General features: G+C 41.5%; 1 protein-coding gene across 2 annotated transcripts in view; it reads right to left on the bottom strand.

Annotated features, from left to right (window-relative positions):
- Positions 1–5,380: 5,380 nt before the first annotated feature.
- The window catches only part of nkain2 (sodium/potassium transporting ATPase interacting 2), a gene marked incomplete at its 3' end in the record, with an annotated part of 136,322 nt that continues 119,464 nt past the window's right edge, over positions 5,381–22,238 (bottom strand). For both annotated transcript variants that reach the window (XM_080453034.1, XM_080453035.1), the window contains 2 exons: positions 11,270–11,330; positions 5,381–5,466 (listed from right to left, as the gene is read on the bottom strand). In XM_080453034.1, coding sequence (XP_080309160.1) covers positions 5,381–5,466; positions 11,270–11,330 — 147 coding nt within the window. The remainder of the gene's footprint in view (positions 5,467–11,269; positions 11,331–22,238) is intronic.

Below are 22,238 nucleotides of genomic sequence, written 5' to 3'. Positions count from 1 at the left end.
TCATAGTTCAAGTTCAAAGTCCATTTATATAGTTATGAACAACTAAAGCGTTTTTTTTTCTTTTTCCCCACCAGAAATGTTCCTTGGAGACTTGGGAAAGGCCTCGTACAACATTTGGTCCACATAAAAAAGAAAGAAAGAAAGAAAACAACGACCTAGAACCGACGTTAAGTGAAAACACATTTAAGTCACATCCCCCGGACACAATCGGCTCGCTTCTTCTTGAACCGAATCAAAAACGGAAACAAACCTGCTCGTCTAAATAAGACTATTCGTCACCGTTTTCAAACTTTCTCTATCTAACAACAAACAACATGGTATAGTGGAGGAGCACTTCTGGTCCCATCCCATTGGTTTGAGAATCAGAATCATTATTGCCGTATGCTTGATTCATAAGTCTGTCGTATGGCGGTGGCGCGACGGTGAAAAGAGCAGATCTACAATCTAGTGAGTTTGTAAGTCTGCCATTTTCACTGTGCGACGCGGCCGTACGATAACGTATAAATCAGGCTTTTAGTCCTTTACATGAGTGAGGAAGTTACCGTAGACCTGATAGGGGGTTTTGCTGCTATGGCATCGCAGCAGGGGAAAGCAAGTCTTCCATGGCGCTATAAGCTAGGACGCTTTGACCTCTTTTTGTCCAGCGGGGGAATTGAACCGTGTTCACGACGGCATGGGTTAATCTCCTCATGGTGTGTCTCTGTAAAGTGGACCAATCCTTTTGGACCCAAAATAGCTTAAAAAGAAGGACCTACAGAAGTATCCGTCCATAGATATTATAGACTGTTGTTGGTTGGCACTGCTTCAGTGACGTCATCCATCGAAAAGGGGAAAGGTTTTGGAAGCGGTGCTGAGGAGCGCCGAGTCTTTGAAAACAGCCGTCCACTACGGACCCTTCTCTGGAAGTTCGTCCTGGTTGCTCAGCACGGGCGCAAGCATTTCCACGTCCTTGTGTCATCCGAAAATAAATCACAAATTATAGTATGTGCGTCTGAATTCCCTCTGCACTACTTGATGGAGGACTCTCTGTCATTGTCCAGGTTCCTGGATTGTTAACTTTTTTTTTTGTTTTGCTTTCTTAAGATGGTAGGAAGGATAAGAATTCTCCAGTTCTCTAACTGACTGTATCCCCCGACTGAGTGTGTCCTTCCTTTCGGTAAAGGATCTTCAACTGTTTGTGTGTGAAAGTTTTGGAACTGCTTTAGGCTAGTTCTGTTTTTTTCTTTTTTTTGTCAGGAAGCGCTGGATGCCGAGGAGAAGAAATTGGGAGGTTTGGATTTCCCCTGGATCTCCGCTGGGTTTCCCCTGGGTATATCCAATACTTTCAGCATATTTTTCATAAAGAATGGACAAAACCTAGTAGCCTGCCCTGCAGCAAGTGATGGTCTATAGTGGACAGAGGGGGGAAAAAAACTGAAATAATTTCTATAATAACCTGCACTACACCGAGTAAAAACTGACCCATTTTTACACTCAGGAACTTTACAGTGAAGACTTTGAAGAAAACGGGAAGTGCTGTATGGTGTATAAAGGGCCGTGCACACCAAGAACGATTTCTATAAAGAAAACTATAATAGTTATAGTTATATGTATAGTGTTTGGTATGGATGGGCCTTCTGTCTGTCTATCTGTCAGAGACTGGTGTAAGAGTCCCATCTCAAACAATGGTGTCACCTGTACTGTACAACAACGGAACCATTAAAAACTGCATGGGATGGACCCTTGTGAGTCTGTTAACTTCTGTTAACAGACTCTGTTAACTTGGAAAGAACTCCTCTGTCTGTCTGTCTGCCTGTCTGTCTACTGTACTTGTCTGTCTATCCGTCATTTAGTCTCACTGACAGAATAAATGAGTATTGTAAACACTGCTGAGCTTCATACAGGATTGGAAAGAAAGTCACTTATGAATGTGTTATGAGATTTGTTTGTATGCATTTTGTGTGCACAACACGTGTTCCTTTATGCAGGTATTGGTGCGTATGCACGTTGTCATTGCACTTATTGTACACTGTCCAACAAAACCGAAATGTACAGGGAAAAAAAACTGTCTTCGGGGAAAAAAGGTGTTCCTTAACGTTCCTTAATCAGTAGCAGTTTGAAGGAGGCCCACCATCTATCCAGTCAAAGAGGCACAGAGAGTAGAACATTCCAAGAACAGGGTCTGTTGTGTACACAGGGATTTTGTGTTTCATTTTCTGTCACTCTGTTTTCATCAGAGTGACACAGCATTTTAGAAGCTGGAAGGATATGTGGCCATGACAACGCAGCCGTTCCATGGGGGCCACAACCTCTGGGAGCTTCAGCAGCGTTCGCTTCCCTTCCAATCCCGGTTGAATCCGCGTCCAAACTATTAAATAAATGTCCAGTGACATTGTTCCGTATTCACGGCAAGTGAAAGTCCCAACTGTCACCCTGCGGCAGGCAGCCACTTCGTGTCCCCTCTATCCCTGCTTGATAATTCCGGTTAATTAATTTTGGGGATGTGAAACTGGAGGCGATGAGTTTAGCCTCCTGGGCTGAGTAGATAAACGGTATCTCTTAACAGAAGTGTTCCTTTATTTTACTAATATGGTCGGTGCACATGTCCAGAAGTTACCGGGCTCCACCACACGAGGTCAGTGTTTTACCAGGAATAGCCAGCACACATGCCAGGCAGACAGTGGAAGCCATAGACATGACAGAATATTTGTGGTGTGTGTGTGTGTGTGTGTGTGTGGGGGGGGGGGCAGCTTCTCATCAACATCCACTGTTTATCCGTTGAATCTGTTAGTGTTGTTTAAGACATTTTAGAGTAGAATTTAACCAGCAGTCCTCCCTGTTGGTTGGTTGGTCACTGTAAGGCAGCACTACCTCTTACTTCCTCCTTTTACTTTGACCTGAGGAGAGGAGAGGAGAGGAGAGGAGAGGAGAGGAGAGGAGAGGAGAGGAGAGGAGATATTCAATGCATTCTTTTGACAGTTATAAATCTTGGTGTAAAACATCGGCAAAAACATACTCTCTCGCCATGCCTTTCGGGGAAAAAAAGGGAACTCATAGTTGCTGAAGGAGAACATCAGGGTCTGTGTAAGAACACTTCAGTGTTGAGATGATGTTTATCTCACCTTATTACATGGCTTGGTTGAATGCTTGATTCTGATTGGTCTATCACGGTCTGTTATTTTTAATAATGAGTGCTGAACTCAACAACAGACCGCTGTCTAATCAAAGACTCAGAGCACCTGGCTCATATCAATCTGCGCTGCTTGATTTTGTGCCGTATCCAACATGGCAGCTTTGTAAAGAAACACATAATGTAATTTATTGAAAACATTTGAGGTGAGAAATAGACAATGCAGTAACCGAATATTGATTTATTTTATCAACACTTCCCGTTGTTTCCCAAGGCAACCGCATTGCACTGGACGCACCTGGCATAGCAATGAGTTCCTTCCTTTTGTTTTACATTTTGGGTCAATTTATTAATTTCTTTATTAAGTAGCCGTGTAATAAGCGGGATAATCAATGGGGAGCGGGTTATTATTGAGAAATAAACCCATTGGGTCTAATCACCCTGTCGGGGTTTATTTCTCATCTCCCCATTGATTATCCCTTGCATACTGTCCACTGCACATTACAAAATAAATAAAATAATAACAGATAAGCCCTATTTCCATTCTTCGTCGTACGATGGAGTTGTGTGGCGAAGATAGCAGATCTACAAGCTCACATGGGTGTTGCATTTTGATGCATTTTTTCGGGTGTAAAATCTAAATCGGAAGTGGTTTAAGAAATCCTCCTCTTCTTCCATGCATGTGTCTAGAGTAGACCTAGTCTATCAGTCACAGACATTTATTGATCGTTAGAAGAAAAAACCCATGCTACGTTTCCAGTTGAGCTTCCTGATTCTTTCTATAATGCTGTGTGTGTGTGTATGTGTATGTGTGCGTGTGTGTGCGTGCGTGCACTGTGTGTGTGTGAAAGTCTTCTATTATCTTATCTTTAAATTACTTTGTTTTAATTCACAATCACTCCATATGGTTGGTCTGACAGTAGGCTTTTAAATGGCTGCCACGGTGTGTGCGTGTGCATGTGTGTGCGTGTGCGTGTGCATGTGCATGTGCGTGTGTGCGTGTGTGTGTGAGTGTGAGTGACAGTTTTCCTTTGGGACCATACAGCTGATGCAGTTTTATTGGTCCCTCTGGTCTAAACCAATAAACACTGAACCCATTGGACAACAGCTGGGGAACAATGATAGCATATTGATGATTGTGCACGCGCGTGCACGTGTGTGTGTGTGTGTGTGTGTGTGTGTGTGTGTGTGTGTGTGTGTGTGTGTGTGTGTGTGTGCGTGCGTGTTTGTACTTGTGCACGCTTGTGTAAGTTTATCTTTGCATTGTATATATGTCTGTTTATGAGTGTGAAAGTGTTCTCTGTGTGTGTGTATGTGTGTGTGTGTGTGTGTGTGTGTGTGTGTGTGTGTGTGTGTGTGTGTGTGTGTGTGTGTGTGTGTGTGTGTGTGTGTGTGTGTGTGTGTGTGTTGTTTCTCGGCGCCCATTATTTTGCTGTCCGTGATTTACGAGGTGTGTTATGTGTTCGTCTGGGGAGATATAAAACTACAGAATGTTCCTTTATTACCTTTCTTTGTTCTTTGTTTCAGTATCACGCTTCATCCATCTCCCCCCGCCCGCCCTCTCTCGCTCTTTCTCTCTTTCTCTCTCTCTCTCCACTCTCCTTCTATTTTGATCACTGTTCTCTCTCTCTCTCTCTCTCTCTCTCTCTCTCTCTCTCTCTCTCTCTCTCTCTCTCTCTCTCTCTCTCTCTCTCTCTCTCTCTCTGCTCCCGTCCATCTCTTTCTATTTAGATCTCTCTCTCTCTCTCTCTCTCTCTCTCTGTGTCTGTAATAAAAACAGAGTATTGATAAGCTGTCTGCCAGAGCGCGCTGCATTCATAGTTTATGTAGACATATTGGCCGTTAACGGTGATACATGTTTGGCGGCTGTGGGTCGCTGTTCTCTGCGTTTGACAGAGGTGAACGGATGGAGAGCCAACGTCTGTCTTCTTCAAAGAAATGTACATTCGTACGACGTCGTAAAACATACCGTGTATCACACGTGGCACTGTTCATTCCGTCGACTAAAACTGTGGCGGAAAATGTTCGTCGACCACCTTTATATATATATATATATATATATATATATATATATATATATATATATATATATATATATATATATATATATTTGACAGAGGTGACATAGAGGTAGTAGTACTCACATGTACATAGGTAACAGAGGTGACATAGAGGTAGTAGTACTCACATGTACATAGGTAACAGAGGTGACATAGAGGTAGTAGTACTCACATGTACATGGTAACAGAGGTGACATAGAGGTAGCAGTACTCACATGTACATAGGTTGTAGCTGCAGATGGGAGGTCTTCTGAGGACCTTGGTACCCGTAGGAGTCAAACCCTCCTATAAAATCAACTGCAAACCACACACACACACACACACACACACACACACACACACACACACACACACACACACACACACACACACACACACCGTTACAATGTAATCTAACTATCCACACACAGGATGGGGATGAACATACTGTCACTTTGTGCTGTTAGCAAAATAATATTTGGTAGAGGTTTGGGTTAATTTGTAAAATAAAAAAGAAGAAAAATATGGTGTTGGGGTTTGTAATGTTTTAAATGGTCAGAAGTCGCTTGATTTGCGTTCGTTTATGTGCGAAAAGAACGATTTTGAGACCGGTTTAACCGTACTATGTAATTCAAATGGTGCTACTTGTACACTCTCATGGTTACAGAACCGATAAAAGGGTCCATTTGGTTCCTAACTATCAATAAGTTAGCTGGCGGACCCTTAGACCAGTGGCTCTCATTTCTTTTCATGTCAAGGACCCCCAAAATGATATGTATTTGGTGTGGGGCTGTCATTAACACATTGATTGCCTAGATCGAGTTAACTCGTTTTTAGAATCCATCGCTTGATTGCCTAGATCGAGTTAACTCGTTTTTACATTTTTTGGGGAAAATTCCACAAGGGGCGACCTAACACAGCTTTGGAATGATCGATCGTCTCTCAGAGAAGAACAATGTGGATGTGACGTCATTCCAAAAAACGTCACTTCCATCCGCCCCAATGATGGGATTTTCAGAAAAACGGCTGTAACTCAGTTTCTTTTTTTTCCATTGAAAACCACCCGTTTTCAGCGGACCAAAGCTCCAAAATGGCGGATCGCGGTTGGAAACTTGTTGTTCCCATGGATACACAGATCCTTCCGTCTACTCACAGGAAACTTTTTCCGTGTTTTTTTTTTACACAATGTCGGTTCCACGGTGTTTCAAATATCATCGGATTGAGGTAATTATACGCCGGCACGGGGATAGAAAACTATGTTTAATATCTTGGCAATCAATGTGTTAAAAGACCGCCTGCCTTGTATGTAAGAATGACTTTGATTGGTGCATGAATCAGCTGACAGCTCAGCTGTCAGCTGATTCTGATTGCTAGCCCTCTGACAGCTTGCCTGAATTATGTTCAATATGTTCAGCAAAGGAAATAGAAAAGTAAATAATGGAAAGTGATGAAACAAATTGTTTGCTTTATGAAATCCTTGGATGAAGACTTTCACAAATTGTGTTTTATTATTATTCTGTCATCTTTTTGAATTTCCATTCCACTTTGATGGGGAAAAAAATGGATATCTTTTTTTATAAGGTGTTTTTTTTTTAAAGGTGGCACGCACACACATTTGTACTTGTGAGGATATCATCATTTTAAGAATGATTTTATGAATGCTATTTTTTTTTATTAGAAAAATAGCAGATCTAAAAGCTCATAGATCAGCAATTGTTCAGTGCATGACACTGGCACGCAACTACGTTAATTATTCCAACCCCCTCGTTTTTTCAACCATAAAACAACCATTTCTCCTATGAGGACCAGGAAAATGGTCTGTGTATAGCTTTAAAGCACAGCACAAGACCTATTTCTTCACTCTTGCTTTTAGTTGATTTTTAAATCTCTGTGTTGTTATTCATGTCCTCACTGTTTTGCCTGACTCACTGCCTTTTTACTGCTATATATTTTTTTAATGTTGTTTTATGCTTTCTCTTTTCTTTTTTGCTTTACTGTTAAATTATTTGTGTTTTTTTCTGTAAAGCACTTATGCTTTATTCTTGCTCTCTAAAGCACTTTGAGCTGCATTTCATGTCATGAAAAGGTGACACGCACGTGCGCGCGCACGCACGTTCTTTACATACTTTGCCCGCACAACTACACCATAAACCGGCCATTGAGCGTTAATACCACAACAGCTCTTAGAAGGCCAGTGTCCAACTATTTTAGGTGCAATCGTAAGGCTTCAGGCTTTACATCTTTAGCCTCGCCGCCCGCTCTCCCCTTAAATTGAATCTGCTCCACAATGATTCTTTCCTAAACTGGTTTTCCTCCGTGCTCAGAGCTAATTTGATGAACAAGCTTCTCCCTCGCCAAAAACAATCGCTTACCGCTCATTTAAGTCTCGATGGCCGCCTGCAGGCACCTCTCCATTGGATTTTACCACTCAGTGTGTGTGTGTGTGTGTGTGTGTGTGTGTGTGTGTGTGTGTGTGTGTGTGTGTGTGTGTGTGTGCTGCTGACCGCGGTGTGACAGTGACTGACGGACACGTGACCTCTTAACCACTTATAAGTCCTGTATACTTCGTCGTACGATGGATAGCAAAAACAGCTGGACACTGAGAACAATATATTTTAGAATATATAAGGATTAGGGAGTGTTGTCTGCTCGGTATAACATGTTAAAATATATTATGTACCCAAATTAATTAATATAAAAATATATCAAATATTAACAGAATATTAATGGAATAAAACAATACATTTGAACTGCCCACACATAGTTTCAAGTCTTCCTTCACACAGCATGATTCACACCAATAACGCTCCGTTTCCGGCTGCACTCACAGCCATGAACTAGAGGCTTCAAAACGGGTTTGTGATTCTCCCTTTGTGCATATTTTTCTTTATTACAGTCTATGTTTGTGAGACAAAATAATAACCACAGTGCTTCATAGGCAAATGTGCCTTGTGTGGAGGATTTAACCCTCACTGAGAACCAATGAAGATTCAGAGGTGCTGAGGAAGCTAATTAATCTACTAATTAGTCTGCGTGTGCACGCACGCGCGCACGTCTGCATGTTTCTGTGTGATTCAGTCTGTTAATTGAGACGGAAACAGCCTCGGCTGCGATGTGTCAGACTCACACTCAAACTCTGAGAGCGTAGAAATGTTTGAACGCTTTAGAAAAGCAATAAGGTACGGTGGTGCAGTCGGTAGCGCTGTTGCCTCACAGCTAGAAGGTCCTGGGTTCGATTCTCGCCGGGGACGCTGTGGGCGCTGGGGGCGTGTCTTCTCCTCCGCGTCATCAGCGCCCATACCTTGGGTTGGCGAAAGGGCCTACTCTGTGTGGAGTTTGCATGTTCTCCCCGTGTCTCCTAGGGTAGTTAATACCCTCACAAAAACATGTAGTAATCCTGGTCACAATACTGCCTCCCCCATGACAGCCGGGGCGCCTGATGGAGGTGAAGGGAACTGGTTCGAATAACGTGTTCCTTCCACGCGCTACGTCCCACCGGGGAAATTCGCAAGAAAGGCGCATCGAGGTGCATCAAGGTGCATCATAGAATCGAATCGTTAAGAGGTGAATCTGAATCAAATCGAATCGTGAGGCCAGTGCCAATGCACACCTCTGGGTGTAAAGGATCTTTGATGATCCTCAGGGTCTCCACTCTACTCCTCTGGGTGTAGAGAGGTCCCGCATGGCGGGCGGCTCTGTGCTGGCCACGCATTTTAAGCACCCTCTGGAGAGCCCTGTGGTCGTGGATCATAGTCCCGCTGGGGGACCGAGCGTGTGGGGGCCGGAGAGAGAGAACGATAAGGTCATTGCAAGAGGAAATAACTTGGCAGCGTGATGGGCTTGTGAGCGCATAGGACCAGTGGTGGAAAGTAACTAAGTACATTTACCCAAGTACTGTACTACAATTTTGAGGTACTTTTACTTTACTGGAGTATTTCCAATTGTCTATACTTTTAATTCTACTCCATCTCAGAGGCAAAGGTATTTTTACTCCACTACAATTATTTGAAAACTTTAGTTACTAGTACTTTGCAGATATAAAATTACATTATAAAACATACATTAACCACTTTAGCGCTATTTTATACCTAGACTATTTTGAACCACTGCATAGGACAAGGAGGAAAAGGGAGTCCTCCGTGTATAGCCGAGCCAGACAAATTCAAATGAGAGAGAGCGGGAGAGAGAACTGCCTAACAATGTGTTATAAGAATAATAAGGAGAGAGGTGTAGCTCCCAGTCTAACAAGGATGGGGACATTTAAAGAAGCGGTTGCACACAGAATAATTGGCTCTTAGACATACTGTACTGTAGGGAGATTACAGGAGGAGTGGGGGGGGGGGGGGGGTGTGTTAGCGAGGCAATGGTGCTGGCACGTGCACACACAGACAAAGAAATACAAAAACAATACAAAAAGAACACAAAAATAACTTTGCTTAGAAAAATAAGTGATATTGGAGCTACCACTTTCCCCAGAGAAAACAATAAAAGGGTGACAAATAAAAAGGAAAAAAGCAACATGCAACTAGTGTCTTAGTAAGTAGAGCCACCAGAACAATGTTGTACAAGTCTCTGGAAGTCTACTGGAGGGGATGGAACACCTTTATAACTAAATATTATTCCCTCATTTGGTGTTTTGACGCTGGTGGTGGAGAGAGCCGTCTAACACAGCGATTGGATATTGTAATTGAGCCCCCAAATAATGGGAAAAACACTAAGCTTTTATTGATAACAACATTAATATAAAAAAAGTTATGTAAAAATAATAATGGTATTTTTTTCTTAAAAAACCTTTGTGATATCAATAAATAGAAACTGCGTTAGTTCCATTGATTCAAGCTGCAACCAATCGACTGACTGATCATTAAAATAAACATGGCTCTGAAAATGCACGCAGAAATGTTGAGAACGCGTCGGGCCAAAAGGTGTTTCAATGTACGATGAGACAATGCATAACAGTGTGTAACCTCCTCACTGAAGGGGGTCAAGCATTCAGGCCTGTACCATTCTCTTGGTGTCACACATGTGCACTCAACCACTCAATAGTGAAAGATGGGGCGCCGGTGGCCTAGTGGTTATAAGGCATAAGGGTGGGCATTTGGACCTTTTTTGGTAACCTTTGGACTGTGGGCGGTCGTCCGCGGTGAACCTTTCTATGGCGTCATATCAATAAATAAAGTTGCAGTCCTAAGAGATCTACAGTATCAATTATGCTGAAGATTGAATTGTAACATAGAGCTATACCGTATGCATTAGACAGGTTGTGAGTTAGTGTCTTTGTGTTGCACTGTATGAGTCTGTTGTATTAATGTTGTGTATTAATGCAAATTGTGTTGTTGATGATGCTGGTTGATACTGTAACAGTACAGTAAACCAACGGGGATCTAATAAATCAAATCAAAGTATGTTTATATTTTGGTTGATGGGGCTTCAGTAATAGCACAACATGTTGTTTTGCTTCAGTTCAGTTCAAATAATCTTTCCTTTGAAACGTGGCTGCCTTGAGAAAGTCTGAAAACCATTAATATGAATATGAATATGACTATCATTTTGATTATTATTTTTTTGTAGATGAATGGAGGTGAAATCTTTTTATCATCTTTCAAAGGAAGAAATGTTAATTAGAAAAGTTCATTCTGTAAACCTTTTCTGAACTTAAAAACCAAAAGCAAATACACATTTTATCCAACAGATTGATGGCACCTAACTCAAACACTGGAGAATTATATATTTTTAAGAGGGTAAATAGAATTATATTTTAGACAGTTTGTCAGTGTTTTTGACCTGGGAATCTAATTATTAAAACATTATAAAGAAATCTAATGTAGAGGTTCTGGAGACTCTCCGCTTATTAAGGCTAACATGCTTTTAGGAGATTACATCAGATTCTACGGCCGATTCCGACAATTTCACAGAAACAGGATGTGCAGTATGATTATGAGTAATAAACGGAAATGAACTGAGAAGAAATATGAAGAGTGTGTGCGTGTGTGCGCGTGTGCGCGTGTGCGTGTGTGCGTGAGTGAGTGAGTGTGTGTGTGTGTGTGTGTGTGTGCGTGCGTGCGTGCGTGCGTGCGTGCGTGCGTGCGTGCGTGCGTGCGTGCGTGTGTGTACTACTCACAGCTATCCTCTTCTTCTGAAATGAGCTTGACCACATAGCAGGCATAGACAAATCCCACCAACTGGAGGAAGAGAGAGAGAGAGAGAGAGAGAGAGAGAGAGAGAGAGAGAGAGAGAGAGAGAGAGAGAGAGAGAGAGAGAGAAATATATAAATAATGTGCAGAGAGATAAGAGAGAGAGAAAGATAGAGATAGATATGTATAGAGAGATATCGATACATAGAGAGAGATAAAGGGAGAAAGAGAGATACGAGAGAGACAGATACGAGAGATCGACAAGGGAGAGAGAGGGAGAGAGAGGGGGGGAGAGCGAGTGTGAGAGTGTGTTAAACAGAACAGTTTGATTCAATTGTATTGATATCAAATTGATTGGAGACAGATGTGAGAAGAAGCAGACACAAATAGAAATACATACATGGACAGCTGCAGACACAGACGTATACAGAACACAGAAACACAGACGCAGACTACAGACACACACATGTATATATATGTGTGTCTGTAAATACATGTACATACATGTGTTGCATATATGGCTGCTGGGTCGCAAGACACATTTCAGTGTGAGCTGACAATAAAGTATTATCGTATCGTATCGTATCGTATCGTATCGTTTTTTGTGATGAGTTTGTGATGGGTGCTCGTCATTTCTCCTGGGTGTTTCTTTTCTCCAGACACAGGTGTGTATAGACATACATACAACTATAGACACAGTTGAACATACATAGAAACAGGTGTTGGTATAACTAGAGCAGGACAGCACTGTGGGATATCGCTCACAATTAGAGCAGGAGAAACAACACGGACACACTCACACACACACACATACACACACACACACACACACACACACACACACACACACACACACACACACACACACACACACACACGCACACACACACGCACGCACGCACGCACGCACACACACACACATGCACACATACAAACACGCACGCACGCACGCACAAACACCTCGTATCTTCAAAGGCAAGTTGCAAGGTTATCTGAAACCTTGGGAGAGATAACCCGCATTCTGGTTTCTTGTAAATGTCTGCAAAATGCCCGGTTTACACTTTTGTCGCACGACTGTGTCGCACGCTGAACACAGCCGATCTGCAAGCCCACGGCGCGTCGCGGATGCGACGCGCCGTAGGCTTGCAGATCGGCTGTGTTAGAACGGCCTGGCATTTAAATCAGGCCTTCCAACTTAGAGGTTGGAACCCTGCGTGTCTATATATAGTTGGTAAGACACCGATTTAAGTTTGTGTTTCTCTTGATACATGCCTCTGTGTGCTGATCTCTGTACTTGAACTATATGTGTACCGGGTTGGGATTTGCTGTGGCTGGGATGGGCGGTGGATCTGTGAGTTCTCTAAGTAAATAGGAAAATAACGTATTTGACAGGACTATTAGATGTCAGAACATCATGTCATGGTACCGGATCTCAAGATAAGGTTATGTTGAAGGTGCCTAAAACCAGTACTAAGCTGGCAGATACAGCTTCCAAGCACGTATGCTCCATATGTATGGCACAAATTTCAGAAGTTGGATGTTTCTTGTTTCTTTATCTAGAGATTTTTAGCTAACCTTTTACTGGAAGAAGATGCACCTGCTTGGTGTAATATTTGGTTTTAATATTTTTTTTGGTGTACCTTGTTGTCTACGTATATGTCATGTCTGTAAAAATCGTCCTATATTAAAATTGGGGGAGGACCGGCTGGCGGGCAGGAAGACAGGTGGGTAGACGGACCTCTGACGTCATTCTGACTCAGCCATAAACAAACCACGGCCACATCACTATAATAACATAAACAAACCATGGCCAGTCGGCCACGTCACTATGACAACATAACCATAAAAAAAAACACGAGGCAGCTCCATATATGGACACACAAGGGGGCATGCCCATATATGAGCATAAAAGGGACAAGGACTGACAGATACAGATCTCCATATATGGGCATATCAGCAAAAACGTAACCAGAGGCAGCTCCACTGATCATGTCCAACCCAGATTTGGCACAAACAAGGGGTTGAATTTGTTCTCCTGCTATCAAAACCCTACTCTCCTTCAAAACTGCCCTAAAAGAGTACCTTCAGGTGGCTGGAATTCGAAACTGGCCCTCGTAAAAGTTGGCATTGGTCACATTGGTCACAATGAAGTTGTGAGCTTGTAGATATGCTATTTTTGCTACTTGTCTTACGAAGACATAGGTTAAGAAAAAGTCCCCCTTTTTTTTTAAACAAATCCCTCATTGTTAGCATCAGATCAGTGTTCGCAACCATAGCGCCTTCCTTACACTTTATGAATGTAAAGATATGAAAACCACAATGATTTCAAGACGTTGCACATTATGTGAGCAGCAGCCGCCATAAATCTGAACCCCATTGAGATTTATTTATTTACATTTTGCCAGCTCCATTTTCTCGCAAAGTATTAATGTGGTTTGCTCACCGCCCAAAAGGCACATAATTACTATATTTATCTCTCCTTCTGTGTGTGTGTGTGTGTGTGTGTGTGTGTGTGTGTGTGTGTGTGTGTGTGTGTGTGTGTGTGTATGCGCATGCACAACTCTCAGGCTATGATATAGTGGTCCACTGAAACGGAGCACCTCTACTTTCAATGTTCCGTAGCTGCTCCTCGCTTTGGAAAAATATAAAACAACCTCGCTGTTGTGACCAAAACCACTGCTTGTCATGGAATGCATGGATCCAGTGTAGTTATTATTAGTTAGTCACAAGCTCTTGTGATTAAATGAACATTACAAACAAATATCTTCCTTACTGTATTCTATATGATTTAGATGAGTTTTTCTGTCTTTTTCTTTCTGTGCAGTTTTGTATTTTCATTTCTTTATTGCACTGCTGGTCCCCTTTTGTATTGTTGTTACTTTTAATGTACGTTATTTAATGACTTCTTCCATTAAAGCGGCACTATTTACGCTTGTTATGAATAAAATGTAATTTTGTCCAATCTGTATGGTAGAGTATGTTAATACAATATAACTTCTACAATATTTATGGTAGAGTATGTTAATACAATATAACTTATACAATCTGTATGGTAGAGTATGTTAATACAATATAACTTATACAATCTGTATGGTAGAGTATGTTAATACAATATAACTTATACAATCTGTATGGTAGAGTATGTTAATACAATATAACTTATACAATCTGTATGGTAGAGTATGTTAATACAATATAACTTAGACAATCTGTATGGTAGAGTATGTTAATACAATATAACTTAAACAATCTGTATGGTAGAGTATGTTAATACAATATAACTTATACAATCTGTATGGTAGAGTATGTTAATACAATATAACTTAGACAATCTGTATGGTAGAGTATGTTAATACAATATAACTTCTACAATCTGTATGGTAGAGTATGTTAATACAATATAACTTAAACAATCTGTATGGTAGAGTATGTTAATACAATATAACTTATACAATCTGTATGGTAGAGTATGTTAATACAATATAACTTATACAATCTGTATGGTAGAGTATGTTAATATAACTTCTACAATCTGTATGGTAGAGTATGTTAATACTATATAACTTCTACAATCTGTATGGTAGAGTATGTTAATACTATATAACTTCTACAATCTGTATGGTAGAGTATGTTAATACAATATAACTTATACAATCTGTATGGTAGAGTATGTTAATACTATATAACTTCTACAATCTGTATGGTAGAGTATGTTAATACTATATAACTTCTACAATCTGTATGGTAGAGTATGTTAATACTATATAACTTATACAATCTGTATGGTAGAGTATGTTAATACAATATAACTTAGACAATCTGTATGGTAGAGTATGTTAATACAATATAACTCATATAATTGGGGTGGTTGTATTTTGTCTCCCTGCTCTTCTATTGAGACATTTAGATCGTGTCAAAGGTCATGTCTCACCTAGACACAGGATCTGACACGAATTTTGACCTGAAGGTCAAGATTCAATGTATCCCCTGAGCAAGCAGACCTGACTCCTAACCAGATGGAAGAAGCTGGCTAAATGACGTATAGTAGCTGCACAACGTGTCGTGTAGTTGTTCGTGGTAACGGCCATGATGAATAGTGAAAGAACTACAATGCAATAGACGCTTCTCGATGGCGTCACACCAGGTCTCGCCAAGATCCCCCCCCCGTAGCTGCCGCTGATTGGTTCGTGTGCACACGATTGGTGCGTGTGTGTGCGTGCGTGTGCGTGTGCGTTTACATGCACACAAGGCCTTAAAACAATATTAGTCTGAATAACAGCTGTTACTGTTCATCTCAGGTGTTAGCTGGAGGAAACATTGACATTGACCTAGTTGGTATTCTACAGACTGCATGAGCATGCACACACACGCGCACACACACACACACACACACGCACACACGCACGCGCGCACGCACACACACGCACAGGGAGCTGTTAACTGCGAGAGTTAAGATTCAGAGTAAATCTCAAGGTCTTGACCTCATTTAGTCTAAATAACGTTCAGCTCCCTCTGCGATGAGCTTTCCTCCTCTTCCAGTGTCTCATCATCTTCTTCCTCTCCCTGTCTGACACCCCCCTCCCTCTCCCTCCCTCCCCCTCCCTCCCCCTCCCTCTCCCTACCTTTCCCCTCTTCTCCCTCCCTCTCCCCTCTTTCTTTTCTCTGGAAATCTAATGTGTTTTTTTTGTATTTTGGCCGTTTAACCGTACCACTGCCTTCGTCGTATTTGTATTCCGGTGGAAAGATATCCACTTGAACCCTACCGTCCTAATTCTCGGGGGCGAATGTTTTCTTCGAAAAAATAAATAGCCTACCTACAAGCTCCTATGAGCTTGTAGATCGGCTATTTTCCCTGAAGAGATTGAAATGCTATAGCAGACTTACTACAGAGCCCTGGGGGACCCCCGGTAAACAAAGCACACAGGGTTTAAGTGGATATACGTGCAGGGAAAATCCCACCGTTTGGTTTGGCGGGGACGTGACGTGAAGGCGAACTACAGCCTGCTGTGTTCAGTCACGTTCTGCTGCGCGGACAGGACGTCGATAGGGTCAGCCGGTTGTTATTGCGCGCCGCGGCCATGTACCGTTCACGTTAATTATGTGGTCGCGCGTTGTTGTAGTTCATCGGGCGGCCCCTCGCCTCGGGGAAAAGACCCCCTCGTCAAGCCGTCAAAGTGCATGGGCACGCCTCGTTGACTGTGTGTAAACACAGGGAGAGGTCGGAAAGCTTGAGGGCCGTTACAAGAGCACAGGATGCTTCTTGTTTCAGTGGTGGAAAAAGTAATCAAATGTTTTACTTAAGTAAAAGTGTCAATACTGCAGTGTAGAAGTACTCTGTTACAATTAGAAGTCCGGAATTCAAAGTTTACTTGAGTAAAAGTACAAATGTATTGGCATCAAAATGTACTTAAAGTACCAAAAGTAAAAGTACTAAAATGTTTGAAAATAGCAGATCTACAAGCTCGCGACGCGCTGTGAGCTTGTAGATCTGCTATTTTCAAATAGCCTACGTATAAAATAGGGCTGAAGTGGTTAATGTATGTTTTATAATGTAATCATTTATATCTGCAAACTAACTAGTAACTAAAGTTTTCAAATAAGTGTAGTGGAGTAAAAGTACAATATTTGCCGCAGAGATGTAGTGGAGTAGAAGTAAAAGTATAGACAATTGGAAATACTCCAGTTAAGTAAACGTACCTCAAAATTGTACTTAAGTATAGTACTTGAGTAAATGTACTTAGTTACATTACACCACTGTGAAACGTTGACACCAAAGTGCCAGCTTTGATCACAGGGACTGATGTATACATTATGTTAGGAGGTATAAACACGCTTTATGTTAAAAAAAGATGTTCCTTCACTCCTTTGAAGGTACACTTTCTCACTGGGAAGAGTATACTGGCAGCCTTCTGATGTCTTGGTTCCAGAGTAAAGCCTTTTAGTTGTCAGCTAAATTGGCAGCACACACATTCTTTTATCTGCGTCTCTGCTTTTATCTCCTAGCTATCTGTCATTTTTGTTCATTAGGTTCTATACCTCAGACTCTCCTTGAGTGTCCCAAGATCACTCCTAGCTACAGTACTAAAGGATGGTCTGGGCTTTTTTTTGCTGTCCAAGCTCCTAGACTCTGGAATGCCCGACCTGAGGCTATCTGACAAAGCTGACTTGTTATTGTCTTTTTTTAATCACTGCTAAAAAACACAGCTGTTCAGAAAAAGCCTTCCTGTAAATCTCACTTTATCTGCGCTGCATTATCTCTACAAATCTCTCTTGTTTATACATACTTACCTAAATTATGAATAGCTCTTTTTATCTGTCACCCCTCTGTTACCAAGCTCTTTTAAAGTGGGGGATTTATTTATATGTTTTGTCTTTAATTCATTTGTTCTAATTTTGTAAAGCATGTAAAACATTGCATGTTTATGTAAAACAGATGAAAGATTGCTTCGGATTTTCCAATCTCTTATCTATTGTGTCTTTTATCAGCTTACACATAGACCTGCAGGTGAATGACAGCCCATAGGTGTTCTACAACAGTGGTTCTCAACCTTTTTAGGCCGTGACCCCCCAAAATAATCATATTTGAACTGGGGACCCCCCACCCTGACAAGCACTTGGAGTTGTAGGAGTTGAGGCATTACATTTAGTTTGACTCGGTTCCGCCGATATTGTGAAAATCACTGATCTACAAGCTCACAACGAGCTTGTAGATCAGCTATTTTCACAATTGTTGCCTCTTTCTTATATTATTTGACAATTTAGCCAATGTATGACCAGTTTTTAATAGTATAGTTTGTTTATTACACGGTAACAACACGCTGTGTTGTTACCATGTAGCCTATAGATGCGAGGTGTGAGGAATCTGAGGATACATTTTCACACTCACTTGTAAAACTGTTATGCAAAGTAGCCATTTGGGTACTTGGCTCGTGAATCTACGGGGGGGGGGGGGGGACACGTTCTAGCGTGCAAGTGTGTGCACACGCGTGCACTGTACAGTGCCGTACCTTGCGCGTGAAAAAAATTACTGGCCACACGCCGTCCTACTCCGTGTGGCCTCCACGACACCACTGCTCCTGGGCCACTGGTGTGTACGGCGATCAACGCATCCTGGAATCACAGGAATCACTTCAAGAGTAGACTCTTACCTGGAAGGGCTTGGGAAAGCACCTGTACGCACACACCAGCCTCTACCAGCCTAGTGTGGAGTCTCTGTGGCACTGTGGGCTGTGAGAGTTCAGCACCACGGACAGCGTCCATGTCGTTTTGTAACCCACTTCAATAATATTGCAAATTATGAATAGCTCGAATGTTTAGAAGAAGGTTGACGGCCGCTACGGTGGTTCAAGTACAACATATAAATTCTATTTCAAGTACTACTCACCACCACTACCACTGGAGTTTTTAGCTCCACTTTTGTGTTCATCTTTGTGATCACAGATTCCGTTCATGATTAGGCTACTTCACTGACAATGCTGCACCGGCTCTCACTCACTGTTGACTCAAGTGAATGGGGATTTTTTTTGTTGGCTGCTGTCCAAAATACATTTGGAGACAATGGAGAAGATTCCCTCGTGAATTAGCATTTTGTAAAGTTTAAACTGTCCGTGGGCCTATGCCTACATTTGCGCCACAGCACGCACGCTGCGCGCACGCACACGCACGCACAGCGCACTACGCACACGCACACACACACACACACAACACACACACACACACACACACACACACACACACACACTGCCGTAACCTTATTGGTTACGGCACAAGCTTTCGCTGTATTAGACTAGATTAGATGACGTTGATTGTCCTCAGAGAGGAAATGCTTTTCCCAGCTCACATACGGTCAAACAGTGAACAGATAAACATGTTATACAAACATAGCCCCACATACCCTCTTGTACCATTTACATGAGAATGGCTTCACAGACTATGCCTTACTCAAGACAGTTATGCTGTGTGGGCACTTTTCTTGAAGTGTTGCAAATGGCTCCTCAGAGTCATTCCTTCTAGTGGTGAATATGGTTATATGGAAGCAAGGCACTATGTAAAATAAATAAATAAATAAATCATATAATGTAAAAAAATTCAAGAAATGCCATGCTACACTATGTTGTCCAATGTAAAAAACATAAAAGAAATGTCATGCTACACTATGTCGTCTAATGTAAAAACCATAAAAGAAATGTCATGCTACACTATGTCGTCTAATGTAAAAAACCATAAAAGAAATGTCATGTTACACTATGTCGTCTAATGTAAAAACCATAAAATAAATGTCATGCTACACTATGTCGTCTAATGTAAAAACAATAAAATAAATGTCATGCTACACTATGTCGTCTAATGTAAAAACCATAAAAGAAATACCATGCTACACTATGTTGTCCAATGTAAAAGCCATAAAAGAAATGTCATGCTACACTATGTCGTCTAATGTAAAAACCATAAAAGAAATACCATGCTACACTATGTCGTCCAATGTAAAAGCCATAAAAGAAATGCTAAAATGCTAAACTAGGAAATACAGTGCAGCAACTGGCCGTCATATGAGGTATTTTGTTGTGATTAAAGAAGGAATGCACTGAAGCATGAGGCACGTTCTGAGTACAACTGCAAAATAATAACAACAACATTGCTTCATTGCACAATTAATTTACAGTTCTCACTTTAGACATTTCACAGGATGTCAGAATGACTTATTCTACTCTATTGTTCAAACGTTAAAGCATTTCTGGGTTCAATCGTTTAAGCAGGTCTGTGTTTAACAGGGTATTAAAATGCTACAAAGCGTTTCTGAGTAAAACAATAATGATGTCAACATGACTGCTTTGTATTGTAAGTATTTACAGAGAGAGAGGTCTGTTTGGGACTTAATTTAATGGCTCAAACATGCAAGACAGTCCAACAGGGAACTACTACTGTAGGCTTTCCAATGATGTAGTACATTACTGGACAAGCCCGTTTCCGAAAAGCACTTCTACTGTCGCATTATGGCAGTGTTCTTCTCAGACCTTGAGACCCAAAAGAGAAATCTGGCGTCTCCCTGGAACCACTTAAGCCCTATTTAGTAGTGTAAATAGCCAAGTCTACAAGGTCTCAACTGTGAGTTTGTAGAAGGTAAATCTTCTACAGTACTTTCACAACTTCTTAAGCCTTACAACACAGTGTTCTCACACAAATTCAAAGCACGCGGTAAAGAGTTAAGAGTTCAGGACCACGGACAGCGACCCTGTGGTTTTGGAACCCACTTCAACAATATACTGCACATAAACAATAGCTAGACTGTTTTAGAAGAATGGTCCATCAAGTACTACTCACCAGCAGTGGTGTAAACTTTAAGTAACTAAGTACATACACTCAAGTACTGTACTGTACTTTTTGAATTTTGAGGTATCTTTTTACTTTACTGGAGTATTTCCAATTTTCAGTACTTTTTACTTCTACTCCACTACATCTCAGAGGCAGATATTGTACTTTTACTCCACTACAATTATTTGAAAACTTTAGTTACTAGTTACTTTGCAATTATAAATGATGATATTATAAAACATACATTAACCACTTTAGCCCTATTTTTATACATAAGGCTATTTGAAAATAGCCGATCTACAAGCTCACAACGCGTCGCATCGCGACGCGTTGTGAGCTTGTAGATCTGCTATTTTCAAACATCTTAGTACTTTTACTTTTGGTACTTTAAATACATTTTGATACCAATACTTTTGTACTTTTACTCAAGTAAATTTTGAATTTCTGACTTTGACTTGTAACAGAGTATTTCTATATTGCAGTATTGATACTTTTAGTAAAATATTTGAGTACTTTTTCCCACCACTGCTCACCAGTGGGATTATATTCACAGATTCCGTTCATGATAACTGACAGCTCCTTCACTGACAATATGCTGCACCAGCTCTCACTCACTGTTGACAAGTGATTGAAGATGACACAGCAGCAGTGGCTTGTTTTTGGCAGCTGTCCAACATACGTTTGGAAACAATGGAGGCAGTTCAGTTGTAAATTAGCATTTTGTGCAAGTGCAAATAAACCAACTACTCGTGCCAAGACAACATAATGTTTTTTCTTTCTTTTCTTTTTCAGCCTATATGGTCATAACTCAAATCAATTTAGGAAATGTACTAAACCATGACTGTAATCCCTATGTGAAGCGATGACGTCAAACCCACAAGACACACAAGACATACAGTAGGTAATGAACAGCATAGCACAGGAAAACCAGTCAGCCAGCACGCTGAATGTGCTCATGCACTCTGACACTGTTTCCAGCAATTAAGGCACACCAGGCATACAGCCAACCACTCAGACAGACAGACAGACAGACAGACAGACAGACAGACAGACAGACAGACAGACAGACAGACAGGCAATCAGGTTGGTGAATGTACACTCATGGAGCATGACAGTATTTCAACACACTAATTACACCCAGAGACACACACACACACACACACACACACACACACACACACACACACACACACACACACACACACACACAACACACACACACACACACAACACACACACACACACACCCACACACACACACACACACACACACAAACAGTTGCTCTCCCGCTGTGTGTGTGTGCATACAGTCAGAATCCTCCGTGTTCATTCACTGTGAGAGTGCAATAAATTAACTCCAGAGTTAAATGTACACTGAGGATTTTAACCGTAGGTGCGGTGCCTTGGCCCGTACAGCTTTAAGTACTGCTATTGATTTGGGGGGGGGGGGGAGAGAGAGAGAGAGAGAGAGAGAAGAGATGAGAGAGAGAGAGAGAGAGAGAGAGAGAGATGTAGAAGAGAGATGTAGAGAGAGAGATGAGAGAGAGAGATGTAGATGAGAGAGAGAGATGTAGAGAGAGAGAGCGAGAGAGAATTGAGAGAGAGAGATGAGAGAGAGAAGAGAGAGAGAGAGAGAGAGAGAGA

Source organism: Gymnoscopelus braueri, assembly GCF_963280865.1.
Source record: "Gymnoscopelus braueri genome assembly, chromosome: 16".
NCBI lineage: Eukaryota > Metazoa > Chordata > Actinopteri > Myctophiformes > Myctophidae > Gymnoscopelus > Gymnoscopelus braueri.
This window is presented reverse-complemented; position numbering and strand designations above follow the sequence as displayed.